This window comes from Chelonia mydas, chromosome 22, assembly GCF_015237465.2.
Source record: "Chelonia mydas isolate rCheMyd1 chromosome 22, rCheMyd1.pri.v2, whole genome shotgun sequence".
Lineage (NCBI taxonomy): Eukaryota > Metazoa > Chordata > Testudines > Cheloniidae > Chelonia > Chelonia mydas.
Window position 1 is genome coordinate 17,625,844 of NC_051262.2, and position 24,496 is coordinate 17,650,339.

The following is a 24,496-nucleotide window of genomic DNA, read 5'->3' on the forward strand; positions in this document are numbered from 1 at the left end:
TAACAGAGCCGGGGGCTGAGGGGCAGAGTTTGAGGTGCTGGATGTGCACCCGTACACAGTAGCTGCCTGGCCCCTCCTTGGTCTTGTGGTGCTGAGCCCCACCCAGGCCGGCGGTGCCATGCTCACCCGGGCGATTTCTGCGTAGGCCAGCCCCAGGATCCCTTCCCAGTTTGACCCGTTGATGAAGAATTTGTCTGACTCTGTGATGGCAGCGATGTTTGCGCGGACTGTGACATTCGGGCCGTGGGGGATGGTGACCAGGTCCGTCCCCAGTTCCCCTTCCCATTTGCCCTGGGTGTACGGCACGTAGACCCCTTTCCGCAAGTCCCGGTAGGTGCTGGACCTGCAACGAATGCCAAAGACAAGAGCAAAGCCGTCAGGCTAGTTGTACCGGAGCATGGGAGGAGCTGGGGAAAGGGTGGGAGTGGGGGGAGTGGGCAGGGGCCTGGGGGGGGATGGCAGTTTGGGCGGGGCCAGTGAACCCCCAGGATTGTGGAGCTGAGAACCGGTGAATGTGCAAATCTCCACGTGTGTCTGCGAGTGGAGGGATTGTGAACTCACATGTATGTCTGTGTGTGTGTGCGAGCAGCCATACATATGGGCTACACGCTAGTGAATCTGGATGTGTGTGTCTGGGAACTGGCCTGCGTGTCCGTGTGTTTGTGACTCTGCGTCCCTCAGGGTGTGCATACGAGCAGGTACCAGGAACACCCCCCCCACACACACACAAACACAATGGGCCCCCAGCCCACCTGCATCTCCACAGCTGGACTATGACCCCCTCTCCCCCTCCCCAGGACACCAGAGGTGCCCAGGCTAGACTGAACTGCAGCATCCCCATAGGCCCCATCTGCTGCTGGCCCCACCCTGAGGCCAGGGGCCCATCAAGATGGAGCCCGCTAGCAGCTCCAAATGCTCCTTGGCGTGGTCCCCGCACAGGGACCGGATTGTAGCTGTCCGTGCGCAGGGCACTCTGAGCCGTGGGCTGATTCTAGGGCGTGGGGGAGCTCCCCCTCCTCAGACACTTGGGCCAGGGCCAGGGGAGCACAATGGGCCCAGCCAAGGGGCGGGCGAGGAACAAGCCCAGACATTGTGCCCACTGGCCTGGAGGCCGGGCAGTGTTGTAATGTGGCAGGAGAGGCGGGGTGGGGGAGGATCTCCTCTGCCCCGCTCGGCACAGAAAGGGGCCATTGAGTACCGCCCCAGCACATACGCTGCCATCACGGAGGCTGACCAGCACCTGGCCGTGTTGGCCCTGAGCCCGGGCCGGCGCCATGCCTGGCACTGCCAGCCTTGGGATTCGAGGGCCAGAGCAGGGGCCCCGGCACATACAGTGCACAGGAGGGGGCTGCTCTGCCCCCGCCTGCCAGGGGGAGGCCTGTACAGGCCCCCTCCGGTTCCCCACCAGGCCGGCAGCTGCCTGGGGCATCCCAGCGATGGAGCACGCAGGAGCCAGCCATGTGGCTGGCCTGGGGAGCGATTCCTAGGCTCAGCACCAAGGACCCCAGATGCTCTCCCAGAGGCAGTCTCAAGGGTGGTGCCCCACGTCCAGGGGTTGTGCGTTGCTCCAGACTGCAGCAGAGGGGTGCATCTGGGGAGAGAGGGGCACTGAGCGACACGGCTCTACACGCTCAGAGCCGGCTCCAGGAAGGCCGGGGGCCGATGCACCAGACTGCGGCTCAGCTCCCACCTTTGCCACTGCCTCCCTTCACGCCCACCCCCTGGGCTCTGCTCCCCGTCTGCAAGGTGAGGGCAGACACGTCCCTTGGGCCGCCCTCTTCCTAGTCTAGCTAGAGTGCTGGCTGCCTGAGCCGGGACGCCTTCACGAGGAGCGTGTGCAGTGTCCAGTACCGGGGTCCTGCTGCCAGCTGGGACCCTGAGGGTCTGCAAACAATGACACCAACGGACTGCGGTGGTGGGTGGAGGGGGACGAGCAGCGGCAGACGGAGGAGGGGGTCTGACGTCAGAGAACAGCGATAAACAGTGTTCCAGGCAGGCGGCCAGACTCCTGTCAGTCACCCGGCTGGAAATCTGGAGTGGCTCTGCTGCAGTGGATGGGCTCACTGCACGTTTACACTGGGCATTGGCACCTGGTGCATGCAGGCCAGTGACCCCTCAGGCCGGCCTGGAGCTGGAGCTCACTCTGTTTGTGCTATGTGAAGCGATGGTTCATCTCATTATTCCATGGGAGCACACTAGGGGCCCTGGGCCAGGCCCAGCGAATAAACCTGGCCATTGCTGCCAGCACCCCTGCCCCAGCCTCATGCGCCAGCTCCTTTCCTGCCCATAGTTCCTCTCCCTGGAGGGGAACAGCCAGGGCTCTGCGAGTGCTAGCCGGGGGCCGAGGGGCAGCCTCGCCTCATGCAGCTCCTGGGGCTGAGCACAGAACCGCCACCGTGCCCAAGGGGGGAGCCCAGACAGCCCCCAGTGGGTTCCATGCCAGAGTGAGCCGGCCCCGCGAGAGCCCCCTGGGCCCCAGGCTGTGAAAGGTGCCCTCCCCAAAGTGGGATGACTGACCGACCCGACCTGTGGGCACAGGGAGGGAGTGTTCCTGGGGGCTGTAGTCTGCGGGCGATGGCTGCTGTCAGCTCAGGGCGTGATTCTGTGAGAAGTGGAGCCCGGAGCAGCAGACGGGGCCGCATGGAGGGAGGGCAGGTTGGGGGGTGGAGGGGGTGGAGAGGGGTACCGCACTCTTTGCTTGGGCTGCTGTGGCCAGGACCTCCCCTCACACAGCGCAGCTCAGGGAACACAGACCCCTCAGCATCTAGCTCTGTCCAGGGCTCTGGGCCCAGCAGGGAGCCCCCCGGCACTGCCACAGCTGGGGATGCTGGCTCAGAGCAGGGCCCCCTCCCCAAGATGGGAAAGAGCAAAGTGGGGGTCCCCTGGGAGTCGCTTTCCGGGGCCAGGGCAGTGGGTGCCCCATGATGGACGAGACTCCCATGGCTGAGCCACCAGGCGGGGTGACTGGGCTTCCCCAGTGCAGCGCCGCGTTCTGCCCCCGCCAGCCCATAGCACCCCGGCCATACTCACAGCTGCCGCTGGTAGTACCTCCGCAGGAAGGAGTGAGGCGCTGCCCCCACGGCAAAGTTACTGCTCCCCGTGTCCACCAGAATGTTCAGCTGGGGAAGGAGAGCGGGGGCACGTTACTTAGGAGCAGGAAACAGCAGTGCACCCAGCCCCCACCCCTGCCTGGCACAGCGGGGCTCCCAGCCCCCACCCCTGCCTGGCACAGCGGGGCTCCCAGCCCCCACCCCTGCCTGGCACAGCGGGGCACCCAGCCCCCACCCCTGCCTGGCACAGCGGGGCTCCCAGCCCCCACCCCTGCCTGGCACAGCGGGGCTCCCAGCCCCCCACCCCTGCCTGGCACAGCAGGGCTCCCAGCCCCCACCCCTGCCTGGCACAGCGGGGCACCCAGCCCCCACCCCTGCCTGGCACAGCGGGGCACCCAGCCCCCACCCCTGCCTGGCACAGGAGGGCTCCCAGCCCCCACCCCTGCCTGGCACAGTGGGGCACCCAGCCCCCACCCCTGCCTGGCACAGTGGGGCATCCAGCCCCTACCCCTGCCTGGCACAGTGGGGCACCCAGCCCCTACCCCTGCCTGGTACAGTGGGGCATCCAGCCCCCATCACTTCCTGGCACAGTGGGGCATCCAGCCCCCATCACTTCCTGGCACAGCAGTGCACCCAGCCCCCCACCCCTGCCTGGCACAGCGGGGCTCCCGGCCCCCACCCCTGCCTGGCACAGTGGGGAAGCCAGCCCCCACCCCTGCCTGGCACAGTGGGGCTCCCAGCCCCTGCCACAGCCTGGTCTCTGGTGCTCTTTGGGCTGTTAGCGTCTTAGCTTTTAACGTTTGCATTTATTCACAGGGCGGGGAGAGCAGCAGTGCCCAGATTTCCTCTGCCCATGCCAAAGCCAGCTGGGAACGGGCCCTTGCTGCCACTATTCCCAGGGAAGCCTCAGACCTCAGCTCTCCAGCCTCTCTCCCGCCGTGGCTGTCTGCGATCAGCTCCGTGGTTGCTGCGGCAGGACACCCGACTCCCGCCACCTTGCAGGAACCAGCCCGCTCAGCAGCACGGCTGGGCACTGCGGATGTATCCGCTTCCCTCTGGGGCAGGGCGGGAGAGCCAGCTCTGCACCAAGGGCTCCGCATTACTCCGGCAGGACACCCTGGTGGGTGCCAGGCACGGTGCAGCCAACCTCCAGGGGCTCAACCCGGAGCCCAGGGAATGGCTGGCTGGATCAGACCAGGGTCATCCAGCTCAGGGCCTGCTCTGCCCTGCTCCTGCACAGGGAATTCCCCCTTGAGGACCGTTCTGGGAATCCAGGCACGCCAGGAAGGGTCCCTCCCTGGGAATCGCCCCCAGCCACCCCCACCCTGTAACTCCTTTGGGGCGTTGGGTCCAGCGCTGATGTGGAAGGAAGAGTCCAGCCCAGTGAACCCGTCCCCATGCCCGACAGTGCCAAGTATTGGTCCAAGGTGCCGGGCATGGGGTAGACAGGCATTCAGAGGCATGGGAGCAAAGGCCAAGCAAACCCCTTCAGTCACCCACATGAGGAGGGTGTTCCCTGAACGCCTCCCAGTCCCACAGCCCCGAGCAGGAGCCTGTGCATCCCAGGGGAGCAACACGGAGCAGGGCGAGTGGACCAGAGGGAAGGAGACCAGCTCCGGGCCCTGGTACCAGGCGTGACATAGCCTCCCCAGACTCCTCCCCATCAATTTGCACAAAGGGATCTGGCTGCTGCCCCCGGCTAAACTCCAGGTGGACCCTAGCCCCTTTGCGGGCGCAGCCTGTGCAATGGGGCAGGGGGAGATGCTCCGTTCCACTGGGTATCGTTCTACTCCAGAGCCTCTGCTGGGCTGATTTGCCAAGACTGCCTTGTCTAACCGGCCCCAGGGGGGCTTCTGCTCTTAATCTGCAGAGCCAGAGGGCTAATGCACTTGTGCGAATCAGAAAATCACTCCAGCCGCAGCGGGGAGAGTTGTCCCAATGAAGCGCTTACACCAGTGTCTCAGCACTGCACCTCCCCAGAGCAGGCTTTTCCTATTGCACCACTGCCTCCCCGCGCTGCTAGCTCAATGCCGTGCGACGCACCACTGCCTCCCCGCGCTGATAGCTCAATGCCGTGCGACGCACCACTGCCTCACCGCGCTGCTAGCTCAGTGCCGTGCGACGCACCACTGCCTCCCCGCGCTGCTCGCTCAGTGCCGTGCGACGCGCCACTGCCTCACCGCGCTGCTAGCTCAGTGCCGTGCGACGCACCACTGCCTCCCCGCACTGCTAGCTCAATGCCGTGCGACGCACCACTGCCTCCCCGCGCTGATAGCTCAATGCCGTGCGACGCACCACTGCCTCCCCGCACTGCTCGCTCAATGCCGTGCGACGCGCCACTGCCTCCCCGCGCCGCTAGCTGAATGCCGTGCGACGCACCACTGCCTCCCCGCGCCGCTAGCTCAGTGCCGTGCGACGCGCCACTGCCTCCCCGCGCCGCTAGCTGAATGCCGTGCGACGCACCACTGCCTCCCCGCGCCGCTAGCTCAGTGCCGTGCGACGCACCACTGCCTCCCCGCACTGCTAGCTCAATGCCATGTGACGCACCACTGCCTCCCCGCGCTGCTAGCTCAGTGCCGTGCGACGCACCACTGCCTCCCCGCGCTGCTCGCTCAGTGCCGTGCGACGCACCACTGCCTCCCCGCGCTGCTCGCTCAGTGCCGTGCGACGCACCACTGCCTCCCCGCGCTGCTAGCTCAGTGCCGTGCGACGCACCACTGCCTCACCGCGCCGCTAGCTGAATGCCGTGCGACGCACCACTGCCTCCCCGCGCCGCTAGCTCAGTGCCGTGCGACGCGCCACTGCCTCCCCGCGCTGCTCGCTCAATGCCGTGCGACGCGCCACTGCCTCCCCGCACTGCTCGCTCAGTGCCGTGCGACGCACCACTGCCTCCCCGCGCTGATAGCTCAATGCCGTGCGACGCACCACTGCCTCCCCGCACTGCTCGCTCAATGCCGTGCGACGCGCCACTGCCTCCCCGCGCCGCTAGCTGAATGCCGTGCGACGCACCACTGCCTCCCCGCGCCGCTAGCTCAGTGCCGTGCGACGCGCCACTGCCTCCCCGCGCCGCTAGCTGAATGCCGTGCGACGCACCACTGCCTCCCCGCGCCGCTAGCTCAGTGCCGTGCGACGCACCACTGCCTCCCCGCACTGCTAGCTCAATGCCATGTGACGCACCACTGCCTCCCCGCGCTGCTAGCTCAGTGCCGTGCGACGCACCACTGCCTCCCCGCGCTGCTCGCTCAGTGCCGTGCGACGCACCACTGCCTCCCCGCGCTGCTCGCTCAGTGCCGTGCGACGCACCACTGCCTCCCCGCGCTGCTAGCTCAGTGCCGTGCGACGCACCACTGCCTCACCGCGCCGCTAGCTGAATGCCGTGCGACGCACCACTGCCTCCCCGCGCCGCTAGCTCAGTGCCGTGCGACGCGCCACTGCCTCCCCGCGCTGCTCGCTCAGTGCCGTGCGACGCGCCACTGCCTCCCCGTGCTGCTCGCTCAGTGCCGTGCGACGCGCCACTGCCTCCCCGCACTGCTCGCTCAGTGCCGTGCGACGCGCCACTGCCTCCCCGCGCTGCTAGCTCAGTGCCGTGCGACGCGCCACTGCCTCCCCGCGCCGCTAGCTCAGTGCCGTGCGACGCACCACTGCCTCCCCGCGCCGCTAGCTCAGTGCCGTGTGACGCACCACTGCCTCACCGCGCCGCTAGCTGAATGCCGTGCGACGCGCCACTGCCTCCCCGCGCTGCTCGCTCAATGCCGTGCGACGCGCCACTGCCTCCCCGCGCCGCTAGCTCAATGCCGTGCGACGCACCACTGCCTCCCCGCGCTGCTCGCTCAATGCCGTGCGACGCACCACTGCCTCCCCGCGCTGCTCGCTCAATGCCGTGCGACGCGCCACTGTCTAGCCCTGTAGGCCCCTGTTAGCCAGGCCTTACACCTCCCACAGCTCTGCCAATGTCCCGCAATCCTGCTCTGCAGCCCCACCCGCCCCTCATTATCTCCTTTAGAAACTGCCCCTTGTGCCACTCCTGGGTCCTAGGTCGGAGCTGTCCTGCGGGGTGGCTAAAAGCCGGGGGGGGCACTGCTCACACCACCCAGCGACGTGTTTCACAGGGTGGGTCTCTGCATCAGCCTAATGCACCCTCCAGGTGAACCCCGCTCAGGTGTGTGTAAGTCAACAGGCTGAAGGGCACCCAGAGATACCGTCAGCAGCTGGATCGCAACTGACACAGCAACACCTGCGCTGAGGAACCCCGTCTTCACGAGGCAACCCGGCGTCCGCAGCCACCGCCTCTAGCCCCTCTGCAGGGCTTCCAGTGCCTTTCCGTTCGATCGCTAATTAAAGGCCATCTGTGCTAGGCAACTGCCTTTTGCTGGTCCCTTGGGTGGTCACTGAAGAGAGGTCTCGCTGGACCAATACCCTGCTAAACAGGCAACATACAGCAGCAGGGAGAGAGGATCAGCCCAGCAAGATGAATGGTTTGCAGCCTGAGCCCTTACCCCATCCGCACATGAGCGGTGAGGCCCCGGGGAGCACACGGGTAAAATCTGCAGGGTAGCTGGGACCTGCGTCCTGGTAACAGAGTAAAGGCTTTGGACCGCCCCGGCGCTGTCCGACAGGCTGGGACCTGGCCCTCACTGTCATTCACATCTGGGCCAAGTGGGCACGAAATGGCACCCAATCTGCATTGCAGCAATTTATGTGGTTTTCATGGGGTGTAAACGACAGCACGAGGTGCAGGGCAGGAGGATCAGGCCCTTGTTAACTTGCGTTTCATGGGGATGACGCCTCTCTCCCTGAGACTCCACCCAGGCATTGCTCTGGACGGGGACATGGGAGCCAGCAGTGCCTAGGCGGGTGTGTCGGGGAGGGCACTCCACTCCGGATTTCACCCCCTGCCCTTGGTCTGACGGAGCCCCCGTCTATGGAACTCCCAGGTTCCCTGCAGAGGCATCTCTGCTCCTGAGGGCGAGAGGTTGGGGAGGGGCCTATGGGTGGCTGGGAGCGTTCACGGGCTGACGTTGCCACAATCTGCAATGGGCTCTGAAGTCTGACTTGTTGCTGTGCTAGAACTGGGCGGGGAATGGCAGGAACAGAGAATCCTAGTGGAATGAAAATACTTTATGGATAGTGACTCCCTGGGAAGGTGCTGCACAGACCCATAATTTCAGCACAATTGAAATGGCATAAAAATCGAGTGTCCAGAGAAATGAAACCTCGTGAGGGAGACAGGGCCAACCCGGAAGGGATGCAGGAGGTGATGGGAAGACAGCAGAACTCAGACAAGAAACAGCCTTCCCAATGGAAATGCCTCCAGGCTGATTGTTGGGGAGCAAGTTCCGCCCCTTGGGGCTGCCAGGGACCCCATCAAGGCACCGTGATGCCCAAGCCAGGCTGTGCTCTAGGAGGCATTCTGGATGCAGCCAGGGCCTGAGGACAAAGCTCACCACAGCCGGTGTTAGTGAGTGACATCAGTGCTTAATGGGTCTGAAAAAGCCGGGGGTCTATCATAATCTGTGAGCAGCAGCTTTGGTAAGAAAGTGCTTAGAGTGCGCCCATCGGCCCGGCTGGCTTATAAAATATATTGGGCTGGGTCTGCAACCCCTGGCAAACCCCTCAGTATTGCTCGATGGCTCAGCCAGTGAGTGCGTCCTGCTCGTTGAGGTCAAGACACGGGCTGACACATCCCACGATGTGAGAGGGCCAAGGGGCTTGAGGCTAGCCGCTAGCCAGACCTGTTTGGAGCTGGAGCCCCTTTAAGAAAGGGAGTTGGGCTTGAGAGGGGAGGATCAGACACAGCTGGGAAGGGGGACAGGTGATCTCGATAGAGGCTGAAAGAGCCCAGCTCAAGGGAGGGGCTGCAGGAGGCGTTTGGAGAAGCTTATGTTGAACTGCTGGGTCTGAAGGAAGGGCTTGAGCAGACCTGGGGCTAGTCCTTCCTGGGCTGGGGAAATCCTCCAGCAGCCGTACACAGGGGAGTGTGCTTTCATGTGCAAATTAGGGGCAGCCCCAGGCTGCTGGTGAGTGGCCAATGGGACCCCTAGGATGGGCTAAGGTCAGGACCCCAGGCATCACTGGCTGTTAGGAGCACTGCACTCTGCAGGTCTTTCCGGTGGGCAGGTAGAAGGAGCCCCACCTACACCGGCCAGGAAGCGTGGGGCAGCAGGGAGCTGAGGTGCCTGGATAGGGCTGTGCACACAGACTGGCCTGGCTGTGAGTGAAGGTGAGTTACAGACTGGTGCTGGCCACAGTCCCTGTGCCCGGGCCTGGTAACAGGCAGATTCTTAGTGGGGCTGTACTTGGCAGTGCTGTCTTAGCTTCTGCCCTGGTTAACTTCAGAAGCCGATTTGACCCTGGTCCTGTAAGAGGCTTAGCTCCCACTGTGGGTGCTGAGTGCTCTGAGTCGGCAGGATTGGGCCCTTCCTCTTTAAGCAGGGATTTTCCCTTTTTTAATTAATTTGACTTAAGTTGCACTGCTGATGCAGCTTGGTACTTGGTCGCTGCCCTTCACTGCTTCGTTCTGTGCTCGTGTCTGAGCGAGCGTGACCCAGTATCGCTCTTAGACTAAGGAGCCCATACAGCAGCAGTTCTCCACAGGGGCACGTCGAGGTCTTCCAGGGGGTACATCAGCTCACCTAGATATTTGCCTAGTTTTACAACAGGCTACATAAACAGCCCTCGTGGAGTCAGTACGAACTAAAATGTCCTACAGATGACGACTTGTTTACACTGCTCTGTATAGACACTGAAATGTAAGTGCAATATTTATAATTGGTAAAAATGAGTAAGTCAGCCATTGTTCAGTACTGGTGTGGCTGGGACACTTGTATTTTTATGTCTGATTTTGTAAGTATTTAAGTGAGGGGAAACTTGGGGGTACACAAGACCAGTCAGACTCCTGAAAGCGGTCCAGTAGTCTGGAAAGGTTGAGCGCTACTGCCATAAGGGACTTAGCTGCAAAAGAAACAAGTGTATTTTACAAGCTGAGGCTGTGCAGTGCTGGGGGAAAGGAGCTTGCCATGGTACAGTGATCCATGGCAGGCTCTGCCCTGCGGGCCCCTTGATGGTAGAGAGGCAGTGCTGGGTGTGCAGGGTTCCCTTTGGGGAGCAGCAAGAGAGAGCAGGGGCTAGGGGAAAAATTCAAAAGCTGTCCAAAGGAACAGTGGTCAGGGATGGAACACATGGAGGAGGGTGTGAAATTTGGTAACCTGGGATTTGTAATAAATATCACCCCTGCCCTGCACCCTTCATGCACCCTTCACATGTAGTTCTTGAAGCACTTTGCACACATTAATGCACGGCCTTACCCTCCCCCTGGGAGGCAGGGTAGTGTAATTCCCCCCCATTTCATAGGTGGGGAAACTGAGGAGCAGAGAGAGTGAGGGGGAGATTTTCCAAAGGCAGTGAGTAGCTCAACTCCTGTGGAGAGTCAATGGGAAGTGGGTGCCCGACTGCCTTGGAAAACCAGCCCATGGGGAACGGACTGAGGTCTCTCAGTGAATCGGCGGTGGAGTCAGGAGTAGAAGCCAAATCATGTGGAGACACACACACACTTTATATAGACTTTATGCCCACTAAAAATGCCTGCTGAAGGGATTTTGCTCAAACTTAAAAACATAAAATAAAATTCCACTGCGGACGGGGGCCAAACATGAAAGGTGCTGCCCGAAGAGTGAATATTTCAGAAATGTGAGTGTGTGTGTGGAAAGGGGAGGGTCTCACTGAAAATGTCTGGATATATGGCAGGTTCCAGGCAATTGCTCCAATCAGACCAGTCAGCACCTAAAGCTGTACTGTATTACAAGGGCTGATCCTGCGTCGTGCCCTGTGGCTGTCAGGGAGAGTGCACAAGGCTACAGCTGTATTGTGTTTCCAGAGGGCTCCTAGGCACTATGGCAATGCAAATAATAATATTACAGGGGTAGGACAGGCATGCCGGGGTGTGCATGGGTGTGCATGCGTTTGGAGGGTGTTGCAGGGAGGGGAGCTCTTTATTCCAGAACCTGGCTCCCACTGGCCCATTAGCCATTCTAAAGAGCTGCTCCCTGCTCTGCATGGGGTGGCTGGAGCTGCACAGCGAGGCTGCCAGCAGGGAGTTGGATTGGTGTAGGGCAGCCACTGGCTTGGGGAAACTTTCACTGTCCATATATGTGCCTCTATCCCAGACCCAGCTTTGCCCAGCACCAGATCTGCTCTACAGTATTACTGGTATAGCCCCTCCATTGTCTGTACCCACGATGCATGTACGTGCACTGTCATGTGCCACATGGGATGCCCGTTTGCAGCTCCCAGTGGACAAGTGACCAGTCTTATAACTGGTACCCATGGGCTGTCTCTGCAGTAGGCCAAGGGCTGAATGGGCTGCAGAGACTGGACCATGCTCCTATCCCTGAGGTGGCCCCTCTGACTCGTAACTGGGGCAAGCTACCAGGGGGCAACTTGCCTTGCAGCTGCCCACAAGCTTTCTGGAGCCAGCCAGAGGACTCCAGCCTTCAGGGCTTGCTGTGTAGCATCTCCCACCAGCCCCCTGGAAATGGACCGTGCTGAGATGCTGGCCCAAGGGACGCCCAACTCACAGAGAAGTCGGCAGGAATCCAGCACCCACCCAGGGGCAAGCATTGGGCCTAAAGAACAATCCATGCGACTTGGGACACCCCTGTGAGCATTCCCAGGTTTCCCCCTGTGCCCGCCAGCCACCTGGATGCTGATGCCTGTGAGCATCATTGCCCTGAGGAGGGGGTGGAGCTACACAAGGCCACCCAGGGCCAAGGAAACCCTGCTTCTGACCAGATTATTTAATCCGAGAGGGGCTGGCTTGTTGCAAACTCCAGCTCTTTTTACTTCGCTAATTTGCTCACAGCATAGCCAGTGCAGGTCACTGGCTCAAGTCTCATACTGCATGTGAGTGTGAGCTACTCAGGAGCTGAAACCAAAACAAGCCCTGGAAGGTTTGCACTAGTCAGGAATTGCATCCCGAATCCAAGCAGATAATAAACATGCTTTAATGTGCTGTCATGCACATACTGTTTGCTGTGTGCTTCCTGGGAGATATTCTCTAGAAACTCAGACTCTACACACCCACACGCACTCACACAGCTGTAAACGCATGCATGCTATGCACACATGTGTGCACACTCCACTCACACATGCACACAGATTACACATTCAACTCCTCCCCATGCACTCCATTAGCACCTGACTCTGCATGACTGCAGTCAAGAGGAGGTTTACTGTTGATTTCAGCGGGTGCAGAAGCCAGCTTGTGTAGTGTGTGTATGTGTACACACACAAAGATACAATCCCCAACATATCTACATGCTTATCCACACCTGTGTGCACCCATACACCAACCCCCAATCCTTCTGCTATTTTTTAATTGTCATGTGGGGTGAAGCTCAAGTTCCCTGAACAACTGCACCCCACTTTCATTTATAGATGGCTGGAAACAATGAAGAAAAAGCTGGCCAAGCGCCAGGCTGGTCACTCTCGTAAGTCTGTGTTTTCAGTAGAGCAATTCTGCCATTTCTGAATCTTCCTGATGACTGGTGTACAGCTGTGGTGACATTCTCAAAACAAATACTTGTCATTTTAAAATAGACCTGTGTTTCTCCAGGGGGGATTGTATCCCCATGCCCTGCCGCCCACCCCCTTCTCATGCACATCTACATTCCATAGGAATCCAAGATGAAGTTGCTAAGGCATCAGAAAACCATTGTAACCCCTGGATATTGCTGCTGTTCACAAGCAATGCAAGTTCCTTACTTGCGGGCCGGGTCAACCTAAGCACAACGATGTCAGCTAAGGACAGAGGCTGGCTCGGAGCTTTGCATTTCAGTGCTGCAGGGTTACCACTACGATCCTGTAGCGTTGAAGGATCTATCTGGGGCCAAGTCTTGCAGCCCTGGGCTCTGACATCCTGGGAGTCTGCCTAAAAGAGAGGCTGAATTCACCTCTTTGTGCTGCACTTCCTTTGGTGATCTGAATATTAGTAAAACCTGTTCTTCAACAACCACCATCATCCAGATGCCCAAAATAGCCAGCCATGAAACACAGGAATCAACAGAACTGAAGGCCTATTCTGTGACTATATAGGGAGAGTATTTACCAAAAGACATCTCATTTGTACATCACACAACGTAATTGCCACACACAGTCCTACAGCCTGGAGTGTTTCATTTGCAAACACCTATGAAGAGCATTTTATAAACTGCTCTCCAATTAATAGACCAGGCCCTGCTTTTTGTGTCTGAAATGGGTATCGGTAATGCCTCGTGCAGCCACACGGATAATGGCTCTGTACTCTGGCCACAAAATTCCCTTGAGTGAAGTTTGTATTTCTCACTCTCTGGCAGTTGGATTCGTCGCTTTCTAAAATCACTATTTTCCCTGCTCAGAGTCTGTTTAGATTCTCTCTTGACCAGTGTGTGGTCTCTCTCGAGCACAGCCACGCAGCGGTACACATACCAAACCCCACATGCCTCAACTTCTGTGAAGTCGGGGCTTGGTCTCAGCTTCGCAAACCAACCCAATAACCCGCGGCCAGGGAATGTGGATAGCGTGCCTTACCTTTTGTGGGGGGCTCCCTAGAGTCATCTCCACATAGTAGCCCTGTCCAGATTTTCCTCTCAAGTTATCTATCATGTTCACAAAACTGTTTCTTTGTCTGGAATCCTCCCGCTCCAACTCAGCGGAGCGCTGCATCCTGGGGGCCTGTTGCAGGGTCCCCATCCCATTCCTCAGAGGCACCCGGATCCCCAGATGTGGCTGGCTGGCCTGCACCATGCCAGACCCCAGCCACAGCAGCAACCAAGGCAACACCTGGGCCATTTTGGTGAAAGCCCTGCCCAGCCCTTCCTTTGAATTTGCTGTTCCTGAGGTGATGGTGCTGTTGCAGTCGTTTTCTTCAAGCAAATCCCCCCCTTTGCAAAGCCGAATGCATAAGGACCAGGTAAAAGTTTCACTCAGATCACCAAACGCTCCTTCCTAGCAAGCCAGCAGCCAGCAGCAGCATCTTCGGGGCAGAGAGCATTCCAGCGTGAGAATATATCTCGATTGGTAAATCTAAAGTAATAACCACCAAGCACCTCGGAGAGGAGACAGGAGATTCAGTGCAAATAAGAACCTGGAAGCAGCAGTCATGCTGGGCTGATTTTTTTTCCTCCTCCTCCTTTTGGTTAGCTGAAGCATGGGAAAACCAGGCAATCCGGTCACTTTCCAGGCTCCAGAGGCGGCATTTGTCAGTCCACCATAATCTCTTCACTCTGCAATCAAGATTTGGAGGCGGAAAGACTTGTGGCGGCCGCTGTCAAAGCCAAAGGTTCCCCCCCAAAGATCTCTGGGAAGTGTAGTTTCCACTTTTGCTTCCTGTTCAAGTAACAGCTATATCAGCTGTGTCTGGTTTCGGTGCCCTTTGGTGAAGAGAACAGCGTCTGCACTCTCTGGACTGGATGATCACAATTCTGGCTTTGTAGTCTATGAATCCCAAGAGAGAGGGAAAAACATTTCAAGAACTCTTTTTTCCCATATAAATTTCAGCCAGTGGGGGCAGCTGAAGAAGAAAGCTGCATAAGAAAATGAAGTTTCTGTTTGCTTGTTTAAAGTATAAAGTTTATTTGCAACATGAATATGTGTGCAGCCTTCAAGAGGGTTATGAGTACGTGTGCTGAGGGATAGAGGAAGGCTGCTGGTCATAAGAAGCAAGGTTGATTTCAGGATATGTAGTTTTTAGAGAGCCATCTATCTTATAGCAGTATTACCAAACCCAACCATTCAAAAAAAGCACAAGACATGACCCAAAAGATCATGAGATTGAGATTAAAAAAATAATTGGGGGTTCTTTTTATTTACTTTCTGGTTTCTGAGCCTTTGGGGAGTCATTTTTTCCAGCTTTTCTCTGCAACTACAAGACCCAGCAATGTACTTTTTTTTTTTTTTTTTTAAGTGAAAACTGAGATTCTTGCAGAACTCCAACAGCAGGGACTTTAAGAAAAACACCAAATATTGTAAGACTCACAAGAGTGGGTTATGCTACTATAGAGCACCCTACTTCCCTCCGCATGCATTTTTGTTTAAATTAGTCTTGAATTAAAAATCTGCTTCCCAAACAGTTCATTTTCCTTCATTGTTTGCACACTACTTTTATGTGTGTGTGTGTGTAAAGTTTAAAATTAATTGAACATTTTTATGACCATAAAACAAAAAATGCATTGAACCAGTTTGTCTGGAGATAATTTATATTCCCTAAAAACCCATACAAAAAAAGTGAAATTGAGCAGAAACCATGGTGAGTAAATGACCAGGCTATAGGGCAAGCAAAGTGAAATGCACAGAGTCTAAACATGTGTCCTAATCCAGAACACATTTAGGGCTTGTCTACTCTGGAAAGTTATGTTAGTATAAGTACAATTATACTGGTATAATTATACAGGCATAACTGCCTGTGTGGACACTTTTTTCCATATTGGATATTTTCAGTTCACTTTAAACCCCTTCCCAAACAACATAACCTAATTTAAAAAGTCCTCCTAAACTATAAGAAGTGTCCACAAGTGTGTGTGTCTGTGTGTTTATAGTGTTATAACTATAGCAGTTTAAATTCACAATGTAATTTATACTGGTAAAATTTATCTATGTAGACAAGCCCTTACTCAAGGACTTGCACTAGTAGCCTTATTGATTTCACTCTGGCTACTCAGATACATAAATACCTCATGTAGGAGTGGTTCCCCCCCCCCCCTTTTTTTTTTAACTTTTAAGCAAAGTTACAAAAAAAGTTAACATACTATATTGTACATTACTTATTCAGGATCAGGTTAATATTCAAAGAACCTGGCTAAAGATTCTGCCTTGCTGGCTGGGGAGCTCTCTTCTGCTGAGTATGTTAGAAGGGATGACCAAATTTCTCAATAAGGCCCTTAATTTTAACGGGGCTCAGTGTAAATACCAGGAGTTATTCAAATAGTTCCCTTTGCAGGATCAGGCCCTAAAATTCATTCAATTTTAATAATCTCAGGTAGAGATTCTTCAACTCTCTCTTAGCGTGGATTACATCCTAACAGAGACAAGGCCTCCGAGACATCTCCACTCCAGCGAGAAGGCCTCAGAGTTACACAAGATCTTGCAATTACTTTTCCATGTATGCAATTGATGTAACATTAGGAAATGTATGTGTATTATTAACGGTCTCTCTATCTGATTTAGCTGGAGACAGTGAGGAGGAGAGGTAGCAGAATATGGCCAACACAGTTTGGTGCCTACTGATCTAAAATTGTACTAACAAAGAAAGGATTTTTAATATATTGTTTTATAGTGCCCCTTTAATGGGCATTTCAGTAGCTCGCACCATAAGAAGTAAAAGGATATAGTTGGCAATTAAAAATCAGCTACTGTCTGCGGACTGTTCAGGCCAACTTGTTGAAACTGATGGAAGTGTGGAGGGATGGGCAGTCATGACACTGGCTTAAAAATAATGAGATTTTAAATAAATAGAATTATTGTTGTTAATTTTTCTTTCCCTTCAGATTTTCAAATCCATAGAGGGTTGTGTTTTCAAGCTTTTCTCTGCACCAGGGAGGGCTGGAAACTTGCTTTGTTTAAAAAAGTGACCCCTGGAATTCTCATGAAGTCACAGTTTTGGGGGGGTTGTGTCCCCTTGGGCTTGGGGGGTCGGGCCCCTGTGTGTGTGTGTCATTACACTAGGTTTTGGGGGGCATGCCCCCGGGAGGCATCATGACACGCAGTGTTGGGGGGTGATCCCTGGGGTCATGACACCCGGCGTTCGGGGGCATGTCGCGTGGGGGCTCGAGGGCCCCGCAGGGTCATTAGCCCCGGTTTTGGGGAGGGGGTCGCTAGGCCCGGGGAGGGTCATTGCGGACTACAACTCCCACAAAACCCTGGGCTAGCGGCAGGACCCACGTGACTCGGCCCGACGTCTGCACCAATCCACTGCCGCCGGGCCCCCCCGGCGCCCAATCAGGCGGAGGCTGGGGCGGGCCCTGCCGTTGCTAGGCTTAGACCAAGCCCGGAAGTAGCTGCTGGCCCGTGCAGGGCAACCCCCAGGCGTCCATGGAAGCGGAGGGTGGGGAGCCCAGGCCGGGGGCCGCCTCCCCCCTCTGGTGCTGCCCGTAGGGAGCGGGGGGTGGCCCCGGCTGGGGAGGTGCTGGGGCCCCGTGGAAGGTAAGGCCGCCCTGTCATGGGCGTCTGCTGTAGGGGGCGTGGGTGTGCAGGGGGGGCGCCGGGTGTGCAAGGGGGACGGGTGTGCAAGGGGGGCTAAGTGTGCAAGGGAGAGTGGAGGTGGGGGGTGAGTGTGGGCGTTGCGTGTGCAAGTGGAGAGGGGAAGGCTGGTGCAGGACTCGGTGTGCACTGGTGTGAGTGGGTGTGCACAAGCTGTGCCATGGGGGTGGGAGAGTTCCTGCTGAGAGCACGTGGGGGTGCCAGGGGAGGGCGCGTATGGAAAGGGTGCGAGGGAGCAGGTCTGTGCGCTGGGGGCGTGAAGTCTGTCCCTCATTCTGCTTTTGGCAAGGAGAGCATGAAAATCTGTTTCCTGGCCAGCACCCTGCCTTGCTGGTTTTTAATTTTCTCTTAGGTGGGTGATTAAGCAAGGCATGGTTGTAGCCACTAATACCAAGCTGGGAACAGCATACTCACTTGATTAGTGTGGTAGCTCACGGCTTCACAATATACATGTGTGTGGTGATATTTACAGTACGCACAAGCACTTTGGTACATATACAAATTGGGATTCAATTAACTGGAATAAATCAGCACAGACTCGATCTTCTGCTGCTAAAGACTGTGTGTGAGCGAGATGACTATAAACACTAGTAAAGAAATAAGAATGGAAGCACCTTAACCTTAAATTGTCCATATTCAGATGTTTTAGGTCGCGTATGTTCAGGAGAGAATGTGGAGTAGGATTTGTGATGTTGCTTTGATCCTGTGGTCCTGAAAATACTGCAGTCTGGGACCTAGTAGGATTAATTGCTGCTCATTTTACATAAGAGTTAAAAATACGGAGCCGTCTGAGGTCACTGGAAAGGGAAAAGGCAAGGAGAGCTCAATGATGGCAGCAGTGTGGTGCTAGCACTTAGAGCTGTCATTGTTAGCGTGTTGACAACATTGCCTGGTACTCTGCCTGCCCTTGATAGTGGTGATTGACCGGTACAAAGGCCCACAGGAAGTTGAAGACCCACTGAACATCACCGAGAAAAAATGGACGGGAGTTTTCCAGGGCACTAATGGTTCTTTTGTCTGGCCTTTATGTGGGGTAACCTATGAAGTAATCATCACAAATAAGTGACTGTTCATGTTTAATATTGGGGATAGTCTTCTAATAATTTTATAATTGGGACACGTTATCATTATCATGGAAAACCCAAAGGGACATAGTCTCCTTGCAGATCAAGTGCCACCTGGATCCATTTCTAGCTAGATTGTTACGGTGGTCTGGCTGGATATTCAGTTTATATCCGTCTTCGGCAATCTTACGACACAACTGAAGCTTTTGGTAACCATGGTAATTGCTGTCCGTGTAGCAGCATTCCTTGGTGCACGTGCTTCATAATACATTGGTCTTCCATTCTAGTAATGCGTCTGTACCAAGAAAACCACTGAAACTGAACCAAAGCTGATGGAGGCAGTTGCTGCGTTCAACTTCTAATATCCTCATTTCTGATGTTGTCTTGCCACTTTATATAAAGCAGCTGACAGAGACAATGAGAATTAAAAACCTCAGTCTGGTGTTCTTCAGCTTTCTTGAGCACCCACATCTCACTGCCATACAACAGCGCAGGTATAACCAGGGTTCTGTGGATCTGTAGCTTTGTGGCAGGCTTGATGCCACGAGGTCCTCACAGAGGCTGCTGAAGGGCCTGCAACGTGGCTGCTCTACAGATGTCCACATCTTTTGAGAACCGTCCAGCACTGCTCTTGCTGCTTCCCAAGGATTTGACAGTTGCCACCTGCTTGATGTCCCATGTAGACAGATTAATACTAAATGCATTGTAATCTGCAGCTGGAGGCTGCTTGATGGTGATGGCCAGGCATTAACCAGACCAACGCGCACTGCTTCTTGCCCGACTAGATCAGCCATCACTGATTCACCAGTCTGAGCCAACAAGGCAGTGTGATTGGCATGTTTGAAATCTCGAAACAGAAGGGTGTTCAGCTCACTGTCACCGACAGCTGGCTCCTCAAGCTTATCCATAAACTAATTGGTGCTGATATTGAATAACGATAGCGACAGAACACAGCCTAGCCGAACTCCTGTGTTCGCAGCTTTCTGTTTCTTTATAGCGCTCTTCTGTCATTGACATTATCTTCCCAGGGATTCCAAGTCATCTCTTCAGAGCCTGCGAACTTGCTCAATGCGCTGAATCGAAGGCCTGATGGAGGTCCATAAAAAGTGCTGCACGCAGCTTATTAATTCATCCATCTTCTCAAAAAGCAGTCTCAAGTTAAATATCTGGTTGACAGTGGAACGACCAGGTCTGAAGCCACGCTGAGTATCCTGGTCTTTGCCATTAAGTGCATTGTTGATTCAAGACATTAATATGGAAATGAAGACTCTCCCTGGGACTGGCAAAAGTGTAATACCTCTGAGTTGCTACCTATGGCCTTATCACCCTTTGGAACAGAGTAAAAATAATGCCGCCTTCCAATTGTTGGCAGTTATGTTAGTGCTCCAGAGGGTCTGGAAGAGTCTGTGCAGCCTAGGTACAACAATACTCTCGCCTGTTTTCAACAACATAGGGGTGATGTTACAAACTCCTGGTGCCTTCCCAGACTTCATCTTACAGACTGGAATCCCGATCTCTTCTTGGCTGACAGACGGTCGCTCTCCCGGAACTTCTTGGCCCTCTTCAGGCAGTGGATAATTGAGGAACATCATGACGTGGTCTTGCAGACTCTGGCTGATGCTGCTTTCCTGGTTCTTTACTGTACAGGCTGGTACCACCCTCCACTGCAGACACTGCACAGTTGCATAGAGACTGCAGAGATTGTGCCTGGTGGCAGCCTGTCCAAAACTGGCTGCCTGAGTTGACCACTAGGATTCCTGATTTTCCTTACACAGTGACTGGATGCTGTTCCAAAGTTTAACCCATCCAGCCTTTGCTTTTGCTCGTGATAGATGTACCTTTTTTCTTTAATTCCAGCTGCAGTGAGCATCTCCTCACCAATCAGTGCTTGATGTTTGAAGGGCTTTGGCCACAGCCCTGAGCTAACAGTCTTCCCTGCTGACTTGAAACAACTCCATTCCTTCCGTCTGTAATGTTTCAACAACCTTGAGCAGCCCAGAACAAACAGTCATCCGATACCTCAATTCTAAGAGCAGCTTTTGGTTGAATTGGACTAATTTCAGCCTCATTAACTGGCTGTGGTAGAAGTGGGAGGTGCACCCTTGTCAGCGGAAGCTGATGGTCATGTCAAGTTTAGCATATTGTGAACTCGTACATCCATGACCATAGACTACCAATGATTTTTAACGAGGACACGATCAATAACAATTATAGAGAAGCCATGTGGCCTATACCAGGGCTGCTTGTGATTCTTTGTGTGTTGGAGGAGCGAGTCAGCAGTCACCACATCATTGGCAGCTGCAGATTTCAGCAATCGCTGCCCTGTCGATGCACCTGAGCCCTGGTCTGTCAAACCTGCTTCGCTTCCCGATCATGGCCCCCGTGACCCTCAGAGTGCCTCCGTGCCTACTGGCAAACTCCAGTCAGGCCTGGCAAAGGCACTACACCTAACGCACTCTTGTCGTGGCATTTATCTATGAGGAATGTCATATAAGGTATCTAATGAAAACGTACAGTGCACTGGTCATTAATAGCTGTGTGTGTGTGTGAACACTATAGGAGGAATTATGGATACTTACCGATATTATGCTTTAAGTCTGTAATCAAACAAAGAGGAAAAGCAGGTTTTCTTCCAGACAGGAGAGGATGTAGTTATCGCCCTGTCTCTAATGTTAATTAATCAGGATTAGCTAAAAACAGTGGGGACTATATTCACATATTGAGGCAACAAAAAAAGCAAAGTAACGGAAGGGTAACATCGACAGCTCGGCACCTACACCTCAAAGAGCAACCAGTAGGGCAAGGAATGTTGTCTGGGGTTACGCTTCACAGGATGCATTTCAAAGATGTCCTGGCGTATAAGAAGAGGGGGAAAAAAGACCCGAGGTTCATCGACATACTGAGGAAACCCTTTGTAGGGCTTAGGGGAATCATGAAAGTCTGGATCCTGGTATGTCTGAATTCCAGCAAGCACTACAGGAGAAGTTTTAGGTGAGAGACTGTTTTAGAAAAGATTAACTTCCTAGAGTTAAGTTCTAGACTTGCAGAAACATTTCTATCTCTTTTTTTTTTTTTTAACCAGATTTTTCTATTATCTTTGCTTCGTATTATCGCTTGAATTTCTGTTCTTTAGTAATAAACGTATTCTTGGTTTTACTATATGTTCTCCTCAGTGTTGTTGTTATACTAAAGTGTGGATCCGCAGTTCACCTAGCGGGCTGGTGTGCGCACTTTCTCTTTGGGGACAGAGGATCTGGTAATTTCTGCAGGTGTCCAGTAACGGCTGGATGTGGAAGAGGCACATTCTTCCAGGGAGTTTCTGGGACTAGGGTTCATCAAGTGTTACCTGCAAGGCTAATTAAAAGCTGGCAGAGCTTTGGCGGAGATTGTTTGGCTGGCTAACATGCTGGGCTGACAGGGAGCTGTCAACCAGTTTAGTTCCAGCAAGTCTCTCTCTTGATGAGAGAGAGAGGGTAACGAGGTCACCCATAGTTCTGGGCTCCCCAGGAAAGCGTCACAGCCCCACATGCATATCTGCTAATTAATATATAATGAGTGAAATTCATTTATATCTAGCTATGGACATTGGTTGTGTTTTCACTACTAGGTGCAGTCAGTGTGTCCCCTTATGAATGGACATGGCAGGACCTGCTATACGCATTGGGGATCAGCTCATCCTAGAAGAAGATTATGATGAAACGTACATACCCAGTGAGCAAGGTAACTGGCATCTGCCTTCCTCAGAGCAGAAGGAGAGGGCTCAGGAGCTGCTCTTCAGTATTGCAGGAGGATGAGTGATGGTCAATATGTTGGAGAGTTGAAAAGATAGCTCTTGTGTTAGTGGCACTCCATCCTGCTATAGTTAGTGCATCTACAACAGCCAGTCTCACAAAGAAATTCTGATCTGCTAGCAAATTCAAGCAGAAGGGGTTGCAAGGCAGATTTAGAGGCTGACGTTAGTCCAGTCAGTGCACTCACTGAAAAGAGGTGCTGCGTTGGCTCTTGGTTCCATTCCCTTGCAGCCTTTGGGACTGTCACAGAGGAAACCAGCCACCTGGGGCTGAGCAAGAGAGCCAATCTCTTTTAGGAAAATGAGGGGCAAATGTTTGTCAAGAGGAGATGGTGTCATCTAGTGGCTAGAGTGGGACACTAGGATTCAGGGTTCTTGGGAGCTGATTGTCCTCTTACTTACACTGGTTTTCACTGGACTAACTCCTTTTGACTTCCATGCAGTTAATTCTGACATACGGCGGTGAGATGATAGAATAAGGCTCCTGGTTTTCATTCTCATGGATATACATCAGTTTGTGGCTGCCTCTATCTCCTACCCCTGCAGTGTTCAGCCTTGCCTCGCCCATTGTAAGATGCTCCCTGGCACATGGGATGTTTTCTATAGCTCTGTGCAGCCTAATTCTAGTGTCTTCAATGAGGGGGTTTCCCAGCACCCCTGGGTTGTACCTAGCACAGGTTTGCACAGTAACGCACAGCCTTGCTTGTCTGCCACACTGTTTTCTACTGTCTTTTGTTTCCTTTGCTTTTCTTCTACTGCAGAAATTCAGGAGTTTGCCAGGGAGATAGGGATTGACCCTGAGAATGAGCCGGAGCTGATGTGGCTGGCCAGAGAAGGCATTGTGGCTCCTTTACCTCCAGAGTGGAAACCATGGTGAGAACTCTAAATCAGCAGCTATTTCAGTAGATTGTCAACCTCTCCTTGCTAATCCCTCTCTGGGAGCTTGTCAAATAAGTAGGGGAAAGTAGCCTAATGGTTGGAGCAGGGGACTGGGTGTCAGGGCTCCTGGGTTTTATTCCCAGCACTTCAACAGAACCAGTTTGTGATCCTGGGTAAGTCACTTCCCCTCCATGCCTGTAAAATGGGGATAATACAATACCGTACTTCACTGGGGTGCGGTGATGCTTAAAAAAATGGTGGAAATGCTGCCTTTGCCCTAGGGAGAGGGAAGAAGTAGTTTGGGAAATGTGTGTGATGGAGGCAGGAATGTGCTGTGGGGCAGCTGCTCCCCCATCCTGTGTATTTGGGCTTTTCTGGGGCAGCATGCTCCGCTTCTGCTATGCACCAAAGGGAGCCTATGGCCAGCATTTGTAAAGCCCTATGAGCTCCTGAGACGAAAGGTTCTGTGGCCACACAAAGCAGCATTGATGCTAGCTGTGTGTACTGATTCCCATGCACAGAGCTGATGCCCTGACTCTCTCCTGTCTTCGTGTTCTGTTTCCCCACATCAGTCAAGATATCACTGGCGACATCTATTACTTTAACTTTTCTAATGGCCAGTCCACGTGGGACCACCCTTGTGATGAACATTACAGAGAACTTGTGATCCAGGAGCGGGAGAAGCTTTCGGCTCATGGCAGCGTTAAAAAGAAAGACAAGAAGAAGAAAAAAGACAAGAAGGAGAGGAAAGACAAGAAGGAGAGAGAGCCAATGAAACATGCTGTGGTGAGTATACCTTGGGGAGGGCCAGAAGAGCCAGCCTGAGTATAAGTGACCAGCCACGAGTTGGTGATGGCTGCTTCTTATTGTGGTATTAGAGGTTAGGCAGAATGAATGACCTGCCTGGCTGGCTTCAGGCATGAAGTGGTTGTGGGAGGCTGTGCAGAGGAGCAGACAGAGGCAGACGTGGCATCGCTTTTCAATTATTGTTCTTTAACTTAATTTTTAACAACTGGGCCAAATCCCTTAGTAACCCAAGGCCAGAGGAGAAATTGGCCTGTTCAGGGGAGCAGCTACTGCCACTTTCACCCTCCAGGTCACTGAACTCTCACTTTCCCCTCAGCAACTCAGCACTTGGTTTTCTGTGATGCTCCCAATGACCTTATGGCCTGAGGGGCTGTGAGGTGGAAGGAAGACAGGGCTCACTGGATGCTCCCTCCCTCCAGTCTTGCTCTTAGAAAAGGGAGCTGGGACTGTGGAGTTGCTGTGGTGCCAGAGGGGCCCCATGTTGGCATGAGCAGTTCAAAGCCCCTTTCCTAAATCAAGTCAAGGATACTGCAAGACCCAAAGGTGTCTCTTCTTCGTTTTGTTTGTGCTGAGGGCTGGCCAAGGTTTTCTAGCATATTGTTCTTCCCAAGGTATCAAGCTGCTCAGGTGACTTGGAGTTAGAGTGGGTCTGTGGCACACCCAGAATGTCTCTAGGA

General features: G+C 54.3%; 2 protein-coding genes across 32 annotated transcripts in view; one reads left to right on the top strand and one right to left on the bottom strand.

Moving 5' to 3' along the window:
- BACE1 (beta-secretase 1) overlaps positions 1–14,346 on the bottom strand; it is a 25,544-nt gene extending 11,198 nt beyond the window's left edge. Inside the window, exons 1-3 of the mRNA XM_037882524.2 lie at positions 13,614–14,346; positions 3,031–3,119; positions 127–343 (exon numbers count right to left, since the gene is read on the bottom strand). Of these exons, the coding sequence (XP_037738452.1) occupies positions 127–343; positions 3,031–3,119; positions 13,614–13,874 (567 nt within the window). The 5' untranslated portion in view covers positions 13,875–14,346. The remainder of the gene's footprint in view (positions 1–126; positions 344–3,030; positions 3,120–13,613) is intronic.
- CEP164 (centrosomal protein 164) overlaps positions 8,835–24,496 on the top strand; it is a 111,979-nt gene continuing 96,317 nt past the window's right edge. For 26 of the 31 annotated variants that reach the window (XR_006287087.1, XR_006287089.1, XR_006287088.1 and 23 more), the window contains exons 1-4: positions 17,052–17,222; positions 21,951–22,063; positions 22,895–23,006; positions 23,585–23,798. Coding sequence is in view for 26 of the 31 variants with exons in the window: in XM_043534208.1 (XP_043390143.1) it covers positions 21,976–22,063; positions 22,895–23,006; positions 23,585–23,798 (414 nt within the window). In the remaining 5 variants the exon portion in view is untranslated. Of the gene's footprint in view, positions 9,271–9,607; positions 9,800–17,051; positions 17,223–18,613; positions 21,335–21,950; positions 22,064–22,894; positions 23,007–23,584; positions 23,799–24,496 lie in introns of those variants that run through there. The other 5 variants (XM_043534214.1, XM_043534220.1, XM_043534223.1 and 2 more) reach the window with 4 other exon arrangements.